General features: G+C 38.0%; 3 protein-coding genes across 7 annotated transcripts; 2 read left to right on the forward strand and 1 right to left on the reverse strand.

Moving 5' to 3' along the window:
* The first annotated feature begins 898 nt into the window (after nt 1-898).
* LOC111800110 (uncharacterized) lies at nt 899-8,775 on the forward strand. Of its 4 annotated transcripts, none has more exons than XR_002815969.2 (11): nt 899-1,380; nt 1,830-2,027; nt 2,126-2,248; nt 2,396-2,436; nt 2,520-2,688; nt 3,136-3,301; nt 3,386-5,973; nt 6,064-6,195; nt 6,278-6,393; nt 6,661-7,186; nt 7,832-8,775. XR_002815969.2 is itself a non-coding variant. In XM_023683688.2 (10 exons), exons 1-10 carry the CDS (start codon nt 1,300-1,302, stop codon nt 6,896-6,898), a joined length of 3,852 nt encoding a protein of 1,283 aa, XP_023539456.2. In that variant the 5' UTR covers nt 899-1,299; the 3' UTR covers nt 6,899-7,443. The 4 variants fall into 4 exon arrangements, 2 of the variants coding, with proteins under 2 accessions (XP_023539456.2, XP_023539457.2); XR_015422252.1 differs by lacking the exon at nt 7,832-8,775 and adding an exon at nt 7,445-7,810; XM_023683688.2 differs by lacking the exon at nt 7,832-8,775 and having other exon boundaries at nt 6,661-7,443.
* Nucleotides 8,776-9,883: 1,108 nt separating this feature from the next.
* On the forward strand, nt 9,884-18,365 carry LOC111800114 (uncharacterized). 2 transcript variants are annotated; one of them, XM_023683698.2, is made up of 20 exons: nt 9,884-10,985; nt 11,122-11,199; nt 11,284-11,485; nt 11,609-11,732; nt 12,311-12,400; nt 12,615-12,713; nt 14,627-14,719; nt 14,849-14,930; nt 15,030-15,089; nt 15,167-15,219; nt 15,304-15,470; nt 15,706-15,916; nt 16,041-16,098; nt 16,229-16,285; nt 16,411-16,656; nt 17,085-17,149; nt 17,275-17,331; nt 17,411-17,504; nt 17,760-17,900; nt 17,997-18,365. In XM_023683698.2, exons 1-20 carry the CDS (start codon nt 10,230-10,232, stop codon nt 18,099-18,101), a joined length of 2,838 nt encoding a protein of 945 aa, XP_023539466.2. In that variant the 5' UTR covers nt 9,884-10,229; the 3' UTR covers nt 18,102-18,365. The 2 variants fall into 2 exon arrangements, with proteins under 2 accessions (XP_023539466.2, XP_086982073.1); XM_087125947.1 differs by lacking the exon at nt 12,615-12,713.
* A 365-nt stretch (nt 18,366-18,730) lies between these two features.
* Nucleotides 18,731-20,678, reverse strand: LOC111800115 (UDP-glycosyltransferase 73C12). The gene is made up of 2 exons (XM_023683701.2): nt 19,776-20,678; nt 18,731-19,693 (listed from the first exon to the last, which is right to left on the reverse strand). Exons 1-2 carry the CDS (start codon nt 20,584-20,586, stop codon nt 18,924-18,926), a joined length of 1,581 nt encoding a protein of 526 aa, XP_023539469.2. The 5' UTR covers nt 20,587-20,678; the 3' UTR covers nt 18,731-18,923.
* Between the last annotated feature and the right edge of the window lie 1,391 nt (nt 20,679-22,069).

A 22,069-nucleotide genomic window follows, 5' to 3' on the forward strand; every position in this document is an offset into this window, starting at 1 on the left:
CAAAATGGACAATATCATACGAGTTTATTAGTGAGGAATACTATAGACCGAGAAGCCCAAAGCAAAGTCATGAGAGCTTATACTCAAAGTGGACAAAATAGTCGTGATTTCTTACCTAGGTTACTTTTGTCACATCTATACTAAGATAAGCTAACTCAATCTAACATTTTTTTTTCTTTTACTTGTTATTTTTTACCGTCTTGTTTATATCGAGACGAGCTAAATCATGTATTTTACTTGTTAATTTTTACCGTATTGTTTATATCGAGACAGCTAAATCAATAGACATGATTTTTTGTTTTTATTTAAATTTTTGAATTTAAGTATAAAAGATCATTAAAAAAAAAATTGATTTCCATTTGATCCATAGGCTTCAAAATATTACACATTTACTTATTAATTGAGTTTGGTTTCAATTTGGTCCGTAAATTTTAAAATATTACCTTTTTATTTATGAGTTTTGAGTTTAATTTTAAAGAAATAAATTCCAAGAGTAACAAGTTGACTTGTTTTCAATAAAATAAATACAAAGAAAAAGGGAAAAAAAAAGAAAATGGTTATTTGTTGCGTTTTATTCTGAATATATTCACGTGATTTCCATAAATTTATTACGACTTACGATTATTTATTTATTTATTTATTTAAAATGGAGAGTCGGTTTCAATTCGGTGCACCCGAATAAACGCCAATGGCCTATTCACCCACTCTCGTAGGACCCAACTTTTCAAATATCATCCAGCCAATGGAACAGCGCCACGTGTACGAATTATTCAGCGTGTCTTACAAGCACCACGTGTCAAGTAGTATGAGCGAGTTCTGAAGTTGTGTATTCGCAACCGTTTAGGAGAGGAAATATTATATTAAGAGAGAAGGAAAAAGAAAAAAAAAAAAAAAAACGGATTTCGGCTGTTTTCGAGATATTTGGTAAATGGTAATGGCTTCTTCACTGTATCGTCTTCTTCACCAACTATAAATTCCATATCTAATTCTCTCTCTTGCTTTTGGGATTCGCACATGAAAACGCTTTAGCGATTGTGGAAAATAATGTAACACCCTCGCAACAATGACCAGCTAGCGAACGCTCGCTTTGTCTCTTTCTCTCTCTAATCTCTATCGGCTATCTCTCTTCTTGTCTGTTGTCTTGTAGTCATAGTTTTTATCATACTTTTTTTCATTTTCTTTCTCTTCTTGGTAATGACGATGACGGTGAAAATGGGGAAGGGATTGGAGGAGTTTCTGCGCCTGATTTGATTGAGCAATTGAGTGGAAGAGAGAGAGAGAGAGAGAGAGAGGGGAAAAATGTTCAGGTTGCACAGGAATCGACAGGCGAAATCAGGGGAGAAAATTGATTTCAAGTTCTCCAACTTCAAGGCACTCCAGGTACACGTTTTAATGCTCCTTGTTTTGTTCTGATTGCATTTAGTGAAGCGTATTGAGTTTGTTTTGAATTCCCCTAATTTTTTTGGGATTTGGAGATTTGATCGAGTGTGATTTGGGATCCTTGTTCTGGTAATGGTTAATGGTGTTAGATGGAAACTGTTGTGATTGATTAGAGGAATAAAATGAGAATTCCGTAGAAGGATTTCTGGGTTAACGATAACGATGTAGTCACTGAATCGATACTGTTTGTGATCTGGATGAACAGTAAATGGAAGTTACTTATGTGGTCAACGTTATTAATTCTTCTTTATTGCTGTCTTGGAACGTAGCTCGGGAATTGGATTGTCATTTTGGTGATAACTGATATAAGTTGACTCGGTCAGGGAGATATCACTCACTGCTGACTGCTCTTTAATTTATCCTTTTTGCGGCTTGTATGATCATCACAGGTACCTAAAGGTTGGGACAAGCTATTTATATCTGTCGTCTCAGAGCAAACTGGGAAGACAATTGTCAGGTCAAGCAAAGCATCTGTTCGTAATGGAGGTTGCCAATGGACTGAATCTCTATCAGAGTCCATTTGGGTTTCACAAGATGAAATTTCAAAGAAGTTTGAAGATTGTAATTTCAAGCTTGTTGTGGCCATGGTATTGTCTGACCTATGTTGTTTTCGTAACAATCTTTTGTTTCAACTTTAGCTGCTATTCTGTAATTTCAAGCATTTAAATTGAATCTACAATCACAGGGATCAGCAAGATCTAATATTCTTGGTGAGGCTATGGTCAACATGACAAATTACATAGATTCTAAATCTTCTTCTGCTGTCTCACTTCCATTGAAAAAGTGCAATCATGGGACTAATTTACAAGTAAGCTCCACAATTTGAACATTCATACAGGATGTAAACATTCGTGAAATCAATACTGGGAATCAAATTTTACGATTCGCTCTCAGTATAAACTAATAATATCTGAAGCTATTGATCATATTCCACAATTTTCCGTCTTGTTTGCAGGTAAAAATTCAGTGCCTAACTCCAATTACAAAAGTGAGGAGGTCTGTATGATGGGATGGCTTTGTTCATTGTTGTTAATACTGAATTATATGTGTAGCCTTTAAGATTCGTGAACAATTTTCAGGAGTGGAGAATTGAAACAGACAAATTCTTCAAAAGAAGACTCGAAGAAAGAAGGTCATGACTCAGATAGCTGCTCAGATATTACGGATAGCCAATTGTCGAGGAGTATTGGATCTTCCTCTGGTGCAGATTTATACTCTAGCTTACAGTCCGGAGAAGGTAGCAGCAAGGTAAGATCGTATTTGCCATCACAATTTTTCTATCATCATGTTTGGTGCCCCTACTATGTTGAGCTCTGTTGCTTGTTTAATTGAGTTTCTGATAATATTTGGCTTTGATCATGGTTTTAGGTTACCATTTTCATTCTTGAGATGTTGATTTTAGATTACCATGTTCCTCATCTAGACCATGGTACCATGCAGATTCATTAATCGATCAACATATTTTTCGAACATTTCACAAAATTCACCTCGCTAATTTTATTTTATTAGTTAGATTACGTAACAGCCCAAACCCACTACAAGCAGATATTGTCCTCTTTGGGCTTTCGCTTCCAAGCTTTCTCTCAAGGTTTTTAAAATGCATCTACTAGGAGATGTTTCCACATTCTTGTAAGAAATGATTCGTTCTACTGGATTATAACTAACATATTTATATATTTTTGTATCTGTTTGTAGGAAGCAAGTTTCTCTGCTTCCTATTCACAGCTGAGCAATGATTCATCTGAGGTTTATGAATCCGTAGAAAATGACGCTGCAAAAAACAATTATAGTGATATGCGAAGACAAGACTCTGCGAGCTCACAGAATAGTTTATCACCTAATTCTGTAATTACTGGTTCAGGTAATCATTCTCAATTTTTTTCTCAAGATTTTGCAATATCATCTTCAATAATGTCTCATCTTTCATGTTAAAACTTTTTGGAAGCAGCGGAAGCAACGACTGTTCTGGAACTTCGTGCTGAAGCTAAGTTGTGGGAGAAAAATGCCCACAAACTGATGGCTGATCTTGATCAGTTGAAGAAAGAGTTTTCAGATCAATCCCAACACCAGGAAAGTTTAAATTCTGCACTTTCAGCAGCAAATGCAGAATGTGATGGTTTGAGAAAAGAACTTGAGCAACTGAAACTGGTGACTGAGAACTCAACACAGAGACAAACAATCATTGAGGATTTGTCATATCAAAATAATGAAACACTCATCCTAAACGAATTGAAAGATGAACTGAAGTTCCGGAAAGAAACCAATGCTGATTTAGCTGAGCAGCTAAAGAGAAGCCAAGAATCAAATATTGAGCTTGTATCCGTCCTTCAGGAGCTAGAAGAAACTACCGAAAAGCAGAGATTGGAGATAGAGGAACTTTTGGCACAACACAGAAAAGATAATGATATCGAAAATATTATTCAAGAAAACAAGGAATTGATGATTCAGTTAGAGCATGTGAAAGAATCAGAGAAGAATCTTCAATTGAAGGTAGAGCTACTAGAGAGAAACTTGGAGGAAACAAAATTTGATTTAGAGAAATGCAAGGTCCCAAACCAACGGTTCCCTCAGGATATAGACAAGGAATCCGATGGTAAGCTACATTCTGAGGAGGAAATACGGTCCTTACAATCTGTAAACACAAATCTAGTGAAGGAAATTGAAATGTTGAAGGAAAAAGTGCAGGAGCTAGAAAAGGACTGTAATGAGTTGACGGATGAGAACATAGATCTCTTGTACAAGCTTAAGCAAGCAAATAACGATGCTAAGGGAGGAGGTTTGCCTTTGAACTCCTCAGGTGGTAAGCCTTTATCTAATTCCTTTGTTAATTTTGGATTCGATACAATGAAACACAAACATTCTACACAAAATCTAGAGGAAAGTCCTGAAGGGATTCAGAATAACGATAGTACTTTCAATAAAAAGCTAGAGAGTGCGAAATTTGAACTGGAAGTCAAAGTTGAAGAGCTCAGTAGGGAATTGACTGAGAAACGGCTGGAGATTGAAAAACTTGAGTCCAGTATTTTGTCCAAAGAAGACGAGATTAAGATCCTCGGAGATTTGCATACTGAATTGCAAGCTAAGTATGCAAATCTTCAAAAAGAAAAACATGAGATCGAGGAACAGATGGAAGTCATACTTGGAGAAAGCGATGTCAGCTCTAAATGCATAAATGATTTGCGAAATGAAGTAAAGGGGCTTAGAAACGATGTGGATTTGCATGACTCTGTAAAAAGTAAATGTTCAGAGCTTGAATGTGAAAACCGAGAATTTGAACTTCATGTATCTCAGATGGAACAAGAACGCATACAGTTGTCAGAACGCATATCTGTTTTGGAATCTCAACTAAAATATATGACAGACGAGAAGGAGTTGGTTCGCCTCGAGTTAGAGAACTCCAAGTCTCGTGCTGTGAGTCTCCAAGATGAAGTTGATAGACTGAGACTCGAGATAGAGAAGGGAAGTGTTGATCTGAAACAAATGTTGAATGATGTGCAAAACCAGTGTGCAGAGGCTCAAGATCAATGTGAGTACCTGCAAAGAGAAAAAGATTTGCTTCAGAAATCAAATGGAGAGCTGAAGAAAAAGAATTTCGAGTTACATGAGTGTTATTTACGTTTGGAATCGAAATTGAAGGAGTCACTTGAAAGGTCTGCTCATTATTCCAAAAAAGTTGATGATTTGGAGCAGTATCTCTCTCTTGGATTGGAGGATTTCGCCTCAAAAGAAAGATTTCTATCTTCGGAACTAAGTTCAATCGTTGAAGACAACATAAAATACAAAGAGAAATTTGCCATGTTTGAAAGCTTGTACAATGAGACATATTTGGAGAAGGCAACTGAAGCTCAAGAACTTCAAGGAGCGGTTGTGCACCTGACCAAGCAACTTTCAGCTATGAAGAATGATCTCAACATCATGCAAATGGAATCTGATGAAAAGTTAACAGCTTTGATCAGTGAGCTTTCCGTGTCAAAACAAAGCCAAGGAACACTGATAGCCGACCATGAAAAGTTACTGAAGCAGTTGGAAAATTACAAATCACTCGAAGTCAAACTTAAGAACTCTGTCAATGATCTTGAATTAAAGCTTTCTGTGTCTGAAAAAGAACGAAAGCAGCATGAGGAAGAACTAACTAACTTAAAGGTAAAAATGGCCCATTTTCAGGATGAGGTTTCTGAATCGAGGAACAAGCTCGAACAAAAGATTATCGATGAATTAGAGGAGAGCAAACAGAGCGGAGTTGCCTTAAAAGAAAATGTTCTGAGAATAGGGAGTGAATCAGTAGTGAAAGAGGCATCATTTACTGGGAATGACGATTTAAGCAATGAGCTCTACCAGATTAAGAGAGTAAACAGTAAGTACCAACAGAAACCAAAAATACTGGATGAGAAAGATGAGTGTCTAAAAAGATGCCAATCCCTTGAAGCAGAACTGAGACAATTAAAGGAGGAAAAACGGATCCAGCGGGAGTCTAGCAGTGTAAAGGTTCATGGTCTTTCCAAAACCAACGGCAAAAACACGAAGCTTCTAATAGTCAGTCTCTTTTACTATTCATTTAGATGTTGATTTTGATTTCCAAACTGCTTAAAAGAATTCTGAGTGCTAATTGTTTGAATATGACAGAATGATGCGGTAAAGACTGTTGGTCAAAATCATAGTGGCAAGAAGAAGCCTGCTTCAAAGACCAGCCAATCACATGAACAAGTGAAAGATCGTAAGGACCTTAACAGCAATCAATCTCATTCTCAAGTTAAGGTAGAAAATGCTGGCTTTTTAATCTGTCCCGATATAGTTGACAAGGATGCCTTTGTAACTTGTTAACTTCTTGTCCCTACAGGATGATAGTGAATATGATATTCCTGAAGCTGAATCTGTTTCAAGAATTCAGTTGCTCGAAAAGGAACTTGCTGAGGCTTTGGAAGCAAACAAGAAATATGAAGATCAGCTGAGCAGGTAGGTTCATATTTGTTACATAACAACAAAAACTGTTTTACTTAAGCGAGTGGAATCTACTAAATTATTCATGATTGGCTGATCATCAGGTCTAGCATATGATGAGCCAAAAATGTATTAGAAATTTATGACTATCCTATAGTACTCTCGACTGATGTTTCACTTTCAAATTCCGTACAAATTATTCATTGTAGAAGGACCTTAATCTTCATAGCTTTATGTCTCTCTCAATCTGAATTTTCCCATATCTCTTCGCACTATTTTCAGGCTTGTTTCAGACAATCAAAACAACAAAGAAAATTCTCCCATATCATCAGTTGAAGGTGATGCAGTGGCAAAGGAAGGATACGAAAGCATAAACTCAGCTCTCGAGGCGGAGTTAAGAGACATTCGTGAGCGGTACTTCCACATCAGCCTGAAGTACGCTGAAGTCGAGCAACAGCGTGAGGAACTTGTTATGAAGCTGAAAGCAACCAAGAGTGGGGGAAGGAGATGGTTCTCATGAAAGTCCAAAAAGTGCATGTTTTCTTTTTACTTTGTAAATGCACACCAGACTCGGAGGCTTCTCTGAAGCCATTTTCAGTTCTCAAATCATGATTTCAATCAAGACTCGCGATTGAATCCTGCTGGAACACTGGTCTTAGTCTTAGGCTAACAGCAAGAGATTACTAACGTGGAAGAGTGCATGGTTGTTTGAGAAGGGAGAGACGGAGAGCGTGATGATGACCAACCTGAAGTTGAAGAAATCAGACAGCTCTGCTCCGATTGTTTCAAACAAGTTATTTTGTATAAAGTAAGGCGATAATTTGAAACATACCAAATTCTAATTGTATTTTTGACTACCATGCCCCTATCTTTTTCGAAGAGCCATACATGACTACTCAACTCTCCTGAGTGTTACCTTTTCTAGATTTTCCCTTCATATAATAGTCGGAGTAGTGGTGATGGCGTGATTCATGTTGGAATTTGGAGAGAGAAATAATATGTAAAACAGCTTTGCATACTTTACTTGGAATCGAGTAATATATATATTCTTCTGTTGCTTCCTCAGGTATCCATTTGTCTTGCTAACCTCAGCAACTCTAACCAGTGATGACCGCAGCCTTCTCCAAGTGCCAGGCATTACGCCATAAAAACTGAAAATGAACTTTCAGGACAAACTACTATGTTACTGTAACAGCCCACCACTAACCGTTATTGTTTTCTTTAGGCTTTCCCTTCCAGGTTCCCTCATGATTTTAAAACGTGTCTGCTAGGGAAAAGTTTTCACACCCATATAAAGAATGCTTCGTTCTACTCCCCTTATCTACTTAGATCTTTGGAAGAGCCATGAACAGTAAACTCTTGAAGTGACACAAGCCACTTAAATGATTCAGTTGCTTTAATGTATATGGTGCATACTTGATCATTCTGCTGAAAATAATGTGAAATTTGGCAGGTTTGTAGGAATACCTCTGTTGGTAGGAGGAGCAGAAGCCCAATGAAGGCGTTGAGAGGAAAATGCAATCCAGAAAAGGAGCAAAAGAAGGTGGTGTGGTCACACTTGGAACAGATTAAGAATGTGGTAAGAGTATATCCCCTGGAAGATGCTGAATTTGTTCGTGCTGCCTCCATTTATCACTTTTTTTTCTTCTTCATGTCCTGCTTTCTGCTCACGTTTCCTTTTTAACAAAAGAAAGTGGCCGCACACCGCTCTTGGTGTCACGTCAGTCTCTTGATTCCCTTTCTTCCCTGCCCTGCAAAGCTTCTATAACAACGAGTGCAGCTTCTTTATCAAACCCTCTTTACAACTGCACCCAACCCCACCACCAATTTCTCTCATGCCCCTCTCTGCGGCCACCCTAGCGGTGGCCAGCGGCGGTGGAGCTTCCATTTCAGGTGGAGATTGTGTGAAGTTTACTGTATTGTTTTTCCCCCATGCTCAACTAGTTGAGTCCTGGTAGTGAAGAGGAGATGATACAAAGGTTTCTTGAAAGTTTGTGTGTCTTCTTCAGTGGGGCCAGAGGAGATGTTTAAGACTTCCTCTGTAAAGGGCAACTCCCATCCTTTGGCATTCTCCAAATTCCCAGAAAAATCTCACTGTTCTTCGCTTCTCCTGATGTGGGCATCAAGGAAGTTCAGAACTTTTCGATTCAGTGACTCGGATTATGCACTATTGTTTTACTCTTGCTTTGCTTTGCTTTCTGATAATGCGTCACTTGGTGGTCGCTTATATATATATATATCTATGGCTATGGCATGCCCTCAGCCCCCCTGAGGTTTAAGAATGCATTGTACTCATCTCTCATCTCTCTGTGAGTGATTGGAAATCTCTGTCTTTCTCTTTGGATTGTTGGAATTTTGAGATGAATAGTTTGATTATAAGCTCCTTGGTTCAGTTTATTTTGCAGAAGCTCCTTGCTTTCAGTTTTTTTTTTTTTTTTTTTTTTTTTTTTTTTTTTTTTTTTTTTTTTGTTTAATAGCAAAAGCTTCTTTACCATTTCATGGAGTTTTAGGATTCATTTTTTATATTTTAAATACTCTTTTTGGTTTTTTTATTTTAAATTTGAATTTAGTTTGTATTAGTTCCTTGGATTTTAAATTTTAAATTTTTGGTTTTTGAAATTGAAATTTAATTTTTATTTGAAAGTTTCAAAAAAAGTAAAATGTTACTAAATATATACTAATAAATTTTTAAAATTAAAAAAATGTAGAGATTGAAATAAAATAGTTTGTAACCCAAATATGATTTATACACTGCCAGCTAAATTAATTAAGACACATCAGAATTTATACTCCAAAAGTACAAATTTGATTTATATATTTAATTATAACTAAAATTAGTAATAAAATCATAAAAGCAGTAAGCACATTTTGAAAAAAAGACAAATTCCAAATGCATCTGTACGACTACGAGCGAAAGACCATGTATGTGACTAGTTACTTTACCGATAGCGAGAGGAGAATAATGAACAAGAACATAAAGGAATAGAAGTTCAAATAAAGGAGAAAGAACCAAATAGTTTAGAGTCGAGTTGACTCAACTAGATAATCTCAACTGAGGAATAAATGATAGAGAGAGTAGTTTGGGACACGTGGGCCAGTAAGCTCTAGATAATTCTCACAATCACGGTCGATCATGGTTCAACTCTAGATAATCTCAACCGAGGAATAGATGATAGAGAGAGTAGTTTGGGACACGTGGGCCAGTAAGCTCTAGATAATTCTCACGATCACGGTCAATCATGGTTCAACTCTATGTCGTGAAAGTGAAACCAATAATTTGTTTCATTAACATACGATCACGATCGATCATGGTTCCAAGAAAGTCTTCATGTTTTGCTTGGTTTGGCTCGGAAGTATCATGAACCGGGTTCTCCACATTGGAGTAATAAAGGTTCGTCTTAGGAAATGGAGAGAGTGGGCCGGCCCAGGGCTGTGACGACGACGTATTGGTCCATTATTTTCCCCTTGGAGTCCGTATAACATAAAATTGCGTAATTACAAATTCTGCCCCATCTGCCCTTTCTGCCCGTCTCTGTGCAGGCCTCCATCTTTATCCTCCCTTCTCCATTGTTTCACTCTCACACTGCGTTGGTTCGTCTTCAATTTCCATAGATGCTTCTTCATACTCCTTCTTCTTCTCTATTTTCTCCTTCACTTTCCATTAACCATACCTCATCAAAACCCTAACTTCACTTTCTTCCGATCTCTCTCTCTTTCTCCATGTCTGCTCTTGCCGGTACTTGCGATCCGCTGCTACATTCGCTGTTCAGGAGGTTGCTTTTCGAATTCTAGAAGTTAGAGGTTCGTAATTTTTTGTCGATTTCTAGTTTGAGGACTGATTATCATTAGGTATGAAGCGGGAGTTAGCTTTTGCTTTGGAGGTTCAGTCTCAGCTTGAGGAAACTCTTGGGCATACTCGTAGCGAGACTCTAGTTGAGGCGAGGTCGAGTAGTTATTTAGATGAAGCTGCTAGAAGTGGTGGCTGTAAGAGATTTAAAGGCTGTGTTGTGAATGGTTTGATTGTGTATACGAGGGTAAGGAGGTCTCAGATCAATGTGTACAGTGGGCTGGATAATCAAATTAGAAACAATTGTAATAGCGCGGTGAAGATTGAAATTCCTGGAAGCTTGGAAGTTGGGAAGGGTAGTAGGACTGAGGAGGTTCAAATTAAGACTATAGGCTTAGATAAATCAAATTGCAACCCTGTGAGTTCTGTTTGTGAGAAAGAGTCTCATGGGGCGGTGGAGAAATCTGCAGATAAGGAAGAAGGGGCCGAGGGGAGTCCTTTGGTTATGGCAGAGGCGAGAGAAGTTGAAGAGAATTTGCCTGGGTGGGGAGTTAAGCGGTTTACGCGCTCGTCATTAAAGCCGAAGGTTGAGCCCGAGGAAGGCCCCTCAATTACAATAACCTCTGTTAAAGACGAAGTTATTTCAGGCGTGGTCGGTGAAACAATTGAAACAGTCAACTCTTTGTCAACTCCGAAGAATAAGTTGGAATTAAAGATGTCGAAAAAGATTGCATTGAATAAGCGGCCAATGACTGTGAGGGAGCTCTTTGATACTGGTTTGCTCGAGGGTGTCCGTGTCATCTACATGGGTGTAAAGAAGGTTGGTTATTGCCTTTTGCTCATTTAAACTCTGGAATTCTAAATTTCTACTTCACAGTATGTTTAATCATTTAGAATTTTGTATGTGATACATATTTGGGAACTGGGTTTATCTTCGTTCTGCATTTTGATCTCAGGCACATGATTATGGTCTCCGCGGTACAATTAAAGATGGTGGGATTTTGTGCACATGCTCGTCCTGCAATGGATGCAGGGTATGTAATCTCTTTGGATTTAACATGGGAAATCTTCAAATGGCTAGTGTTTTCTTGAATTTTTCTTCTTCTTCTTCAATCTAGGTCATTCCTCCTTCGCAATTTGAGATTCACGCTTGTAAACAATATAAACGAGCAGCTCAGTACATATGTCTTGAGAACGGGAAGAGCCTTCTCGACCTGTTGAGAGCATGCAAGGGAAGTAGGCAGACACTTGAGGTCACTATTCAAAATCTGATTAGCTCTTCTCCAGAAGAAAAATATTTTACGTGTAGAGATTGTAAAGGTGAAATTCTGGTTTTCTAATGTTTGTCGCCACTAGCAGGCGTCATAATAAGTCCCAACCAAAACCCAGTAGTTTATAAGAACTATAATCTGTTTGATAATTACTGTGTTTTACGATGTCTAGGATGCTTTCCTTCATCCATTGGACAAGTGGGGCCTTTATGCTCTTCATGCGAGGAATCAAAGCGATCTCAGTGTACGCCATCATTGACAACTCCCCCCACTTCCCCAATTAATAAGAAACTGAGGTACGGTATATACTTCTTTCAACTTCAGTTGTCTCCCTGTTCTCTGGAATAAGATTTTTCCTATTCTATGCACATGTAGTTATGATTGTATTATCATGGGTGCGGATTCATCATTTTATTTCGACCCTTTTCTATTGCCCGAACCCAATTGCTTCGTTGCATGTTATGGGTTCTGGAAAATTAAGTTAGAATTTTGTATTCTTCCCTGGCATGTCTTCTACTATGGCATCGTATCCAGTTATATCTTTATGTAATAACTCTCCATGACGGCTAAGTGAATGAACTGTTTCCCGAAGTGTCTTCTTTGCAAGTTCAAGTCGTGCAGAACTCTAATCAGATAGTAAAATTTATAAGTAAAAAATGGGTGATGTCGCGCTTATAACTAAAGATGGGATTAGTAATGCATGTAAGACTGATGTAATTTCTTCAACAGTGTAACTTTCGGCGCCATTAACTGAAAAAATGTGAACTCTGTAAATTTATTACAATTTAAATCATGAATGCACAAAAAGGGCAGAATTCTTTTTTCTTCAGTATCTTTAAGATGTTATTTCTTTAAAACTAGTTTTGTTTTTCAGGTCAACAGAACCTACCACATCAAAATCACCTGGAAGTGCTCCAGTACATATCCCTTCACGATATAAACGTAAATGGGAGATAAAGGCAAAGTTAGTATCATTTTACCATCACTACTGGCTAATGTATTTATTTATTATTTATTTTTATTTTTTAAACTCCACTTCGTTTCTATTTCTCCCTGGCACGTTTGGTGATTGAAGTAAAATTTAATGCCTTTCCATTAAGATAGCAGTATCCTATTTCTTTTTCTAAGGTGCTCAACTTTAATAGCTTTTCAAGTTCAATCACTTGTATAACTTTCAGGTCAAAATTGTCCGAATACATTTCCATCTCAAGGTCTTCCAAAAGCGCACCCTTGCGTGTCCCTTCAAAGTACAAGAGTGCATTGAAGATGAGAAAAAAGTTAGTGCAGTTTGTCTCCAGATTATTGTTTTTACCAACTTTGATATTTTACTTGATTTTTTTTAAAAAATATCTTTAACTTTTACTGTAGCTTGCTCTTGTTTGTAAAATGGAAAATTAATGTTATTGAGGTTTCATATTTCGGTGTAGGACGTGATAATACATAATCAAACTAGTTGCTTATTTTTATCTAGTATACTGGTTCAGTTTAATTCTTCTATTACTTTGTTGAATTAGCATCTTATGGTTCTTTTATATTTTAGTTTTCTTGTAAGCTTAAAACAGCCGAATTTAGGTTGTCTTTAGAAGGTCTGAACGTGAATGAATTAAGTGTTGTTAGATAGCCTTCTCTCGTTTTGGATTCCCATGGGTTTGGCTTAATCCTTTGTAACACACAAACCTACTGCATCAGTTTGATCTGAGAGGCATTGATTCGTTCTAGGGAGGTATGATGGTCATGTATAGCAATTGGAATTGAATGAGTCGAGGTGGAGTGACCCATCATAACTTTTCTTTTTTGTTAGATCTAATGTTTCAAACCTTTTAGGTAGTTTCCATCATCTTCATCCCAATGGTATAAAACTGTTGGAGCAGCGTAAAATTTTTATGCAAAGGGGCCATAATTCTCAACACTCGAATCTGTCTTTTTAGAGGAAGAGATAGTATTATGTTCTTAAGTTCTTTGTTTTTTAATTTTATTTTAAATCTCTACATAGGTCTGTCCATGTGCACCCATATAATTAATGATGAATTAAGTTTATTCATTAACTCCCCTCCTTCAACTTCATTCTCTTCCATCCTTCATGCCTAGTCGACTTCTCGTCTTCACCATAGTCTATCCTTGACTTTTGTCGATAGACCTTTGCAACGAGGCTCGCCTTGTACCGATCTAGTCTACCTTGAGCATTCATCTTCTTCTTGTACACCCACTTTATTCCAATGGACTAACATCCTTTTGGCAATTTGACCATCTCCCACGTTTGATTTCGGTCGTGGACTGCTTGCCACTTCTCATCTCGTATAGCTTCTTTAAAAGTGATTATTTCAGCATCCACCAAAAGACAAATTAAATGTACCTCACTTTTCGAGTCGTACAAGTCTTGCATGGTGCGCATCCTTGCATGCCTAGGCTCATCCTTATTATCAACCATTGATGGAGTATTAGTTGGTGCAGATGATTCTTTTTCCTCGATTACCACCTCGGTGGATCTTTTCCAATCCCATGAACTAGACTCATTCACCTGCACATCTCGGTTGACCACCACTTTCTTCTCTATTGGATCAAAAAACTTGGTCTTTGGTATTCTCATCATAGCTGATAAAGATGTGCCTCTTACTTTTGTCATCTAACTTAGTTCTCCTTTGATCTAGTACATGCGCGCAGTTTACACTTCCGAACACCATTAAATGAGACACCGTAGACTTTTGTCCACTCCATGCTTCTTGTGATGCCTAATCTCCTAATTTCACACGAGGACATCGATTTGGTACATAAACTACACACAATTATGCTTTTGCCCAAAACTCCTTCAACATTCCTTTGCTCTTCATCATTGACCGGACCATGTCAAGAATAGTCTGACATGGTTATTTTAATATAATAGATAATAGATAGGTTTAGTTAAATTATCAGTTATAGTTACTTTTATTAATTTGTCAATAAACATTTTTGGATTTAATCGTTAGCTTCAACTTTTAAAGGCTACGGATAGCTACATTTAGGTCATCTTAGGAAGTTTTGAACATAAATAAATGGAGGCTGTTTGTGTTTGGATAGTCTTCTCTCATGAGTCACGGTGGAGAATCTTGTTTGTCATCGTCTGGCTTAGTCTGTTTTAATCCACCAAAATCCGCAACATAATTTTTCTGCCAAATATTAATCTTTTTTATGTCTTCTTTATTTTAAATTTCAGGTCATTGAAACCAGCCTCAATGTCAAAATCCTCCCAAAGTGCTTCAAAGTGTAGTTCTTCATTAGCTAAAAATCAGTGGAAAATAACAACGAAGTTAGTTGTTTTTATCATTTTTTTTTTATTTTTAATTCCCAGTGACAAATTTTCATCTGTTTCCACATTATGGACATAGGCTTGATAAATATTTTATTCACTTTACCTTCCAATACTTTTTCTCTCAAGAGATCAGAGGTTGCATAAGTTGGTTTTTGAGGAAGACGGATTGCCTGATGGTACTGAAGTAGCATATTTTGCCAGGGGACAGGTAGTTAAGAGAGATCTGCATGCTTATCTGTGTAACTATTCAAGTATTACTAAAGTTTATTGATGTGTATAGTGATTTATACCTTCTATCTACGCACAGAAATTACTCCAGGGTTATAAGAAGGGGTCTGGAATTTTATGTTGCTGCTGCAATTGTGTGGTAAAACCTTTACTTTCTTGTGCTCCCAAATTCATGAGTAGTTTTCTGAAAATTTTGTTTTTACGTTATGTTTGCAGGTTAGTCCTTCACAATTTGAAGTTCATGCGGGTTGGTCTTCTCGCAAGAAACCGTGAGCATATTTTTCTTTAGATTTATGGCAGCTCAAACTATTCATTACTAGGTTTTCCAATGACTGATGGGTTTTGTTTGGCAGCTATGCATACATTTACACATCGAATGGGGTTTCTCTGCATGAATTAGCAATCTCTCTCTCAAAAGGGCGCAAATATTCTGCTAAGGATAATGATGACTTATGCATAATATGTCTAGATGGTGGCAATCTTTTGCTTTGTGATGGCTGCCCAAGGGCATTTCACAAAGGTGAATCATAATATAGAGTACTTTGATTAGACAATTTTAAGTGCAGTGTTTTTCTATTAACTCTTCTCCAGTATAAACGATTTTTTTTTTTTGGGTGTGTGTGTGTGTGTTAAATAGTGAACAGTTTATAAGCTCATGTGTTGTTAATTGGCCTCCTTAGCTCGTTCAATTCTTTGAATAATGGTCAGTTTTCCAGAGTAGAGTTTTTGATTTGCAGTTCCATTCATTTGTGCAGAATGTGCATCATTATCAAGTATTCCCCGTGGTGATTGGTATTGTAAATTTTGCCAGAATATGTTCCAAAGTGAGAAGTTTTTTGAGCATAATGCCAATGCTGTTGCAGCCGGAAGGGTATATGGAGTTGACCCTATTGAGCAGATTACTAAAAGATGCATTCGAATGGTCAGGAACATAGAAATAGATCTTAGTGGATGTGTGTTATGCCGGTATTAATTGCATTTTTCCTTCTCTCAAATGTCCTTTCCTAAGATTTCCCATTTTTCTTCTCGTTATATTATCTTATAGGTTGATTTTGCTTTGAAGTTATTCTTTTTTTATCTTTGCATGCAGTGGGTCTGATTTCAGCAAATCAGGTTTTGGTCCCCGCACAATTATACTTTGCGATCAGGTATCTTGTCATATCATCTTAACTTCTTGTTGAACATTCAAGTGTTGTTGTATTGACTCCTTCCAGTTCCTTGTCCATGTTTTTTGCTGTTATGCTTTTTCTTCAAATTCTTCGTTTGATATCTGGTCAGTGCGAGAAGGAGTTTCACGTGGGCTGTTTAAAAGACCACAAAATGGCATTTCTTAAGGTATTAACTGAAATTACAATCTTGCTTTTTACTTGAAATCCTTTGTGTGACAACAATTTCTTTCCTTGTCTAATGTCCTAATTTCTTTCTGGGATAAGAAAATGTAATGACCGTTAATGAAACAGGAATTGCCAAAAGGAAAGTGGTTTTGTAGCACAGATTGTACGAGGATACATTCCGCTCTACAGAAGCTGCTAATTCGTGGGCCAGAGAAGCTTCCAGATTCACTTTTGGAGGCTGTCAGTAGAAAGCTTGGAAAAAATAGTTCGGACAATAAGGTTGATGTTGATGTCAGTTGGAGACTTATCAGTGGAAAAATTGCTTCACCTGAAACTCGGTTGCTATTGTCAGAGGCCATAGCCATCTTCCACGTAAGTTTTCCTATATTTTCTTTTTATTTTGAATGCTTAGTTAAGTTCATTCCTAGAGCAATAATCTGTGTTCAATTACGATACTATTTAAGATACCATTCTTGTTTCTCTCTGTCTCACATGATTTCATTAACGGAAATAAAAGTTATATATGACTCCAGACAACCTTATTTTTATGCACAATGATAGGCCATGATCTTCAAATACAAAAGCAACACTGAAGAGCCTGAGAAGTATTGTCGAATCCATGTTAGACTATCCATGTATTTTGTATAGCTTATATCTATATCTATATCTATTTCTTTACACGTATATATGTATATTATAAGAAGTCTCTAAATTACATGATGCGGAGAATTTGTTTCCAGCATTTGAACTATGATCCATGGGTTTAATCTGATTTAAATCATGTCATTATTACTTTACAGGATCGCTTTGATCCTATAGTTGATATAACAAGTGGACGTGATCTTATTCCAGCTATGGTTTATGGGTTAGTGACGCGTTATTTCAATATATATGTACATTTATATATTTTTTACAGCCTGAATACTGGCTATATTCAGTTTTTATTGTAGTAATTTATACTAAGTTGTTATCTGTCACTCTATCTCACAGAAGGGATGTAGGTGGACAAGAGTTTGGTGGCATGTATTGTGCCATATTAATTGTCAAGTAAGAGTCTATCTTATCAATGCAACCTTTAACCTTCTTACAAAATATCATTACAAATTTCTCTCTTTATATTGCACAGCTCATTTGTTGTATCAGCTGCAATGCTTCGTGTTTTTGGCCAAGATATTGCAGAGCTGCCGTTGGTTGCGACAAGTAATGGTAACCATGGCAAGGTCTGACTAACCAATCTTACTTCTTCCATAAAATAAAACAATTATATTTTTGTTTTATTATCTTTTTTTTATTGGAATCGCCAAGTGAAAATACCTTTTCTTTTTTCTGCGTCCTTTGACTTTGTTTTACGCCTTGCACATTCCGAGTTTATGAGTCTATTTGGAATGTCTTTGACACCTTTGACTTTCTAATCAATAGTATTTAATATTTTGACCATTCTGATTTTGATATTTTCCCACGTGCAATGATGGCAGGGCTACTTCCAAACATTATTTTCATGCATCGAGAGGCTGCTAGCTTTCTTAAATGTTAAGTGCCTTGTTCTCCCGGCTGCTGAAGAGGCTGAATCCATTTGGACTGAAAAATTTGGTTTCGAGAGAATAAAACCAGATCAGGTATATACTTCAAACAATATAACAATAGCACACATTCATTACCTTACACTGCGATTTTCCACCACATGATAAATTTTTTGTATCGACTCACTACAGCTTAGCTGCTATAGAAGAACTTGCTGCCAGATGGTGACATTCAAAGGGACATCCATGCTTCAGAAAATGGTTCCCTCATGTCGGTTTGCAGGTGCTCCATTGTGACCACGGTGACATTCAAACGGGCATCCATGCTTCAGAAAACACTTCCATCATGTCGGGTCATAAGGTACTCCATTGTGACCATGGCAGGTGTGAGGTTCCCTCTAATCTTTTCCCTGCCTCTCATCTTTGTTCCCCCCTGAACCTTCATTCAGTGGGTTTGTGTGTGTATAGCTTATAAGTTTTTCCCTCTTATTTAGGCTATTCTGTAGTTGAGCTCTAGTTACTAAATATCCATTTTATTTATATATAACATCTTCAAAGCCACCTTGCCCCTACCTTCCCCCTTGCCTTACAAACGATCTTTATAGGCGATGGCTGTAGTCAAAACCAACGGCCACTCCCCTAGCCGGCGGGTAAAACACCCTTCCATTCATGCTTGGTAGTAACCCAATACGTACTTGTGAATATTCAAATGCCTTAACAAGGTAGTATGATGTTTCTATAGTTAATTTTGCTATGAAATGACTTAGATAGTTAAATCATTCTCAGTTTTCTGATTAGCGGGGTAAATCTAGGGGGAACTTTCGTTCAAATCTCATATAGAACTTGGCTCCATTTGATTAAGGGTGAACTGTGAATTGGGTTCGAGGGTAGATTGACTTCGATGGCAACCAACTTAGTAAGGTCTTTGAGAACAAATTTTTAAATATAATTTTTGAGGTTCGTGTGTATTTAGTCCTTTTTTAACTCTTGAAAGTGTTTAGAGGGAGAGAATATAAATTAAACTTGAATTATAAAACTGTGTTCTAAGCAATCTTAATGAGATGGTAAGAACATCCATAATTCAAATGTGGACTTGGCATTTTAGCAATGAATAAATGACTACTTTTGGGCATCCCGAGCCTCTGCCTGATGCATAATATCTTCAATCAACAGCTTCAAATTGAGATGAGAAGAGCCTCCTTCTTCCATGGCCGCCTTCGCTCTTTCAGCTAAATCCCTCACTCTTCTTCTCATCTCCTTGTTTCCCTCTCCATCCATCACCTTCTCAATTGCCCCTCTAATGCCTTCCATCTTCACTTGAACCCCGATTTCCTCCTCACTTCCCCACATAACACTCTTCTCCATCCCCACGCTGACCCCAACCTTCAGAAGCTGAACGATCAACTTCTCGTTGAATATCTGGTCGGCGAACAACGGCCAGGTCACCATCGGCACTCCTGCTGTGATCCCTTCTATGGTCGAGTTCCAGCCACAGTGTGTGACGAAGGCTCCGGCTGCCGGATGTGATAATATCAGCAGTTGCGGAGCCCAGCCACGGACCACCAGCCCTCTTTCTTTGGTCCTCTCTTCAAACCCGGACTCTGACAGCCACTTTTCTAGTTCGTTGTTCGTGGCTTCGGTTTGTCTTATGACCCAAATGAATGGCCTGTTCAATGCCTCTAGAGCCAGCCCCAACTCTATGATTTGTGCTGCTATTAAGTTGCATAAGCTGCCGAGTGCAGCGTAGACGACTGAACCAGGCTGTTGTCTGTCAAGCCATTTGAGACATTCTTGTTCGTCAATGGCGGCCTTGTTACCTCTTATAGCCTTGTCGGTTGTGTCTTTGTTGCATAATGAAACGGGCCCAACACACCAAACTTTATCTGATCCTATATTGTTAATGGACATAGAGAAACAATTCAATAATTCGATAACATAGAATTAAGGTTTTGGGTGAAAGCAATTGAGTACCTGTTGCCTTCTTGAGCTCCTCAAGGTATTTTGGCTCCAACCCATCGAAAGAGTTGACAATGACACCATAGGAAGCTTGGTCAGCTTTGCCCATTTCATTGGCCCACTCCATAAACTCAGCATCCAAAGTGCAGATAAATTGCGGCTTAGTCAACTCGACTTTATCAGGCAAATTGGGAATAACAATTCGCTCGGAGTCAGAAGCAGACATGATTCTGTCAATAACACCTGTGGCTCGTAGATTCGCCATACCCAACAGATACAACGAAGACAAGCTGTAGAAAACAAGCCTAGGAACATTAAACTTGTGGGCAACCTTAATTGTCCAAGGCAACGCCATGTCCGACACGATACAGCTCGGTCTGGGAGACAACTGCTGGAACAAATCCTCTGTGGCCCGACAGAAAAGAGCCGTTGCCCATAAGAATTTGGGGAGTAAGCTGAGTGAAGGCAAGGAGTCGAAATTCTCACAGCCTTGGGGAAAACCGGATTGTTGGTGAGATGGGAATTGGAGGTGAAGGATTTGGATTTGGGATTGGTTTGGGTGGGAGAGAAGGGAGTTGATCCGCGATGCGTTTTGAGGGGTGGTGATCAGGCTCATTCTGGCTCCATTTTCAGCTAGAAGCTTGGCCAAATCGGCCATGGGGATTAGATGGCCTTGAGCCATGAGTGGGATGAGAAGGAAATGAGGTGGTTGCTTGGATTTGGAAGCCATGAAAGCCTGTGAGCTCAAGGTTGCAGCTTTCTTTCTTTCTTTCTTTCTGTGTTCTATCTCTTTACTGCATGCGTTGTGTTTGGGTAGAGACCACATGTTTTGACTTTAGAGGAAGAACAGACAAAAACATTTAAACCGCATTTTTTGGTGATTGTGTTTTTGTATTATTGTGGTGGGAGGTGTGTAGCATGAGCTAAACACCTCATTTTATAGCTTCAATATAATAGATGAATAAAGGAAGAAAAACAGAGTACAGTGGCGATGGCCGCCTGTCAGGAAAGAGGAACAGAGGCCAGATTCCAGAGGATTTGGGGGCGCAAATGGTTCGTGCAATCCCACCGACCTCCCACCAACCTTCCATACTCTAATACCCCTAATACCATTGGTTGCATCCTAATGCCACAACCAATACTGTGCTCTTAAATGTCACATTGAAATGTTCTGATGATACCTAATTGTTATATTATAGTGGAAGCGAAAGTAAAATCTGAGCGCGAAGTGTTAATGTGATTTGAAGATGAGAAGTTCCCTTGCATCTCCTAGCCGTAGCCAATCATTATAAACAGAGTGTTTACAAATGTATCTCTCACACTCTTACATAGTTTGAACAGAGAACAAAACCCAGAGAAACCGAGAACCCTACTCGTGGAAAGGCGTCGCCAATGGAGGAAGCTAACAATCGATTCGCACTCAGAGAAACCCGCAACCAACCAGCAACGATACGCACAGTTTGCGCCGGCGAAGTTTCGACACTTTGTGAACGGAGGAGGCGCCATGGTAGTCGGAACTGGAGAAGAGAAGAAAAAAAAAAACAGAGGAACGATGGGTTCTCTGCAAATGCACAAACACAGAGAACGGGAAGGAAAGGAAGAACCGAGGAGAATTGTTAAGAATGAGATAGAAAATATAATTGGGAAGGTGTGTATTATCATTGATATTGATATCCTTTAAATAGGATACAAAAAGTACAAATGAGGAAAATATAAAATAATTAAATACTGATAATAAAATAAAATATACTCTAAATCAAATCATAAATGGAAGAATATTAAGATATAATATCTAAGATATATTCCATAAATAATATATCTCAACAAGAATGACGGCGTCCCCTGCACCGCGCGACGAAAAGAAGGAGACACCGACCCGACCCGACCCGCATACTCAAACCGCCTGCCCAAATTCGACCCGGTTCATTAGAGGTAACCTGAACCGGTCGGCTGCCCAACTCGACCGACTCGAACCGATATTCCTTATTTTGCCCAATTTACATCATTTTAATAAGAATTTCGCCCTTATTTTAATAATTTTAATTTTTCCCTCAATTTAGGACTTTTAGAAATTCTTCAAGACCTGAACCCATCTTCCAAAGTCTACCATGAGTACGTAATTACATTAATTATTTTTAAGTAATACTAGATTAGGACAATAAATTAGATATTTATTAAAAAATACGACGACAGAACTAATTAATTAAATTGTAATAATTAAATCTAGAAACGTGTTCATTTTCTAGTCTAGTGCGATATTATGTTTAAAGCTTCTGCTTGCTTGTATGTTGTGAACTCTGATTAGTCTT

This window comes from Cucurbita pepo, chromosome 8 (genome assembly GCF_057944985.1).
Source record: "Cucurbita pepo subsp. pepo isolate OVF chromosome 8, ASM5794498v1, whole genome shotgun sequence".
Lineage (NCBI taxonomy): Eukaryota > Viridiplantae > Streptophyta > Magnoliopsida > Cucurbitales > Cucurbitaceae > Cucurbita > Cucurbita pepo.

What these genes read in the sequence shown, in the direction of transcription:
- LOC111800110 (XM_023683688.2), top strand. Translation starts at nt 1,300, where the DNA reads ATGTTCAGGTTGCACAGGAATCGACAGGCGAAATCAGGGGAGAAAATT. An exon ending in CCAACTTCAAGGCACTCCAG is followed by an intron (nt 1,381 to 1,829) that starts GTACACGTTTTA and finishes TGATCATCACAG; the next exon opens with GTACCTAAAGGTTGGGACAA. An exon ending in TATGAAGATCAGCTGAGCAG is followed by an intron (nt 6,394 to 6,660) that starts GTAGGTTCATAT and finishes CACTATTTTCAG; the next exon opens with GCTTGTTTCAGACAATCAAA.
- LOC111800114 (XM_023683698.2), top strand. Translation starts at nt 10,230, where the DNA reads ATGAAGCGGGAGTTAGCTTTTGCTTTGGAGGTTCAGTCTCAGCTTGAG. An exon ending in AGTGGATGTGTGTTATGCCG is followed by an intron (nt 15,917 to 16,040) that starts GTATTAATTGCA and finishes CTTTGCATGCAG; the next exon opens with TGGGTCTGATTTCAGCAAAT. An exon ending in ACAAAATGGCATTTCTTAAG is followed by an intron (nt 16,286 to 16,410) that starts GTATTAACTGAA and finishes TTAATGAAACAG; the next exon opens with GAATTGCCAAAAGGAAAGTG.
- LOC111800115 (XM_023683701.2), bottom strand. Translation starts at nt 20,586, where the DNA reads ATGTGGTCTCTACCCAAACACAACGCATGCAGTAAAGAGATAGAACAC. An exon ending in GGAGCTCAAGAAGGCAACAG is followed by an intron (nt 19,694 to 19,775) that starts GTACTCAATTGC and finishes TTAACAATATAG; the next exon opens with GATCAGATAAAGTTTGGTGT.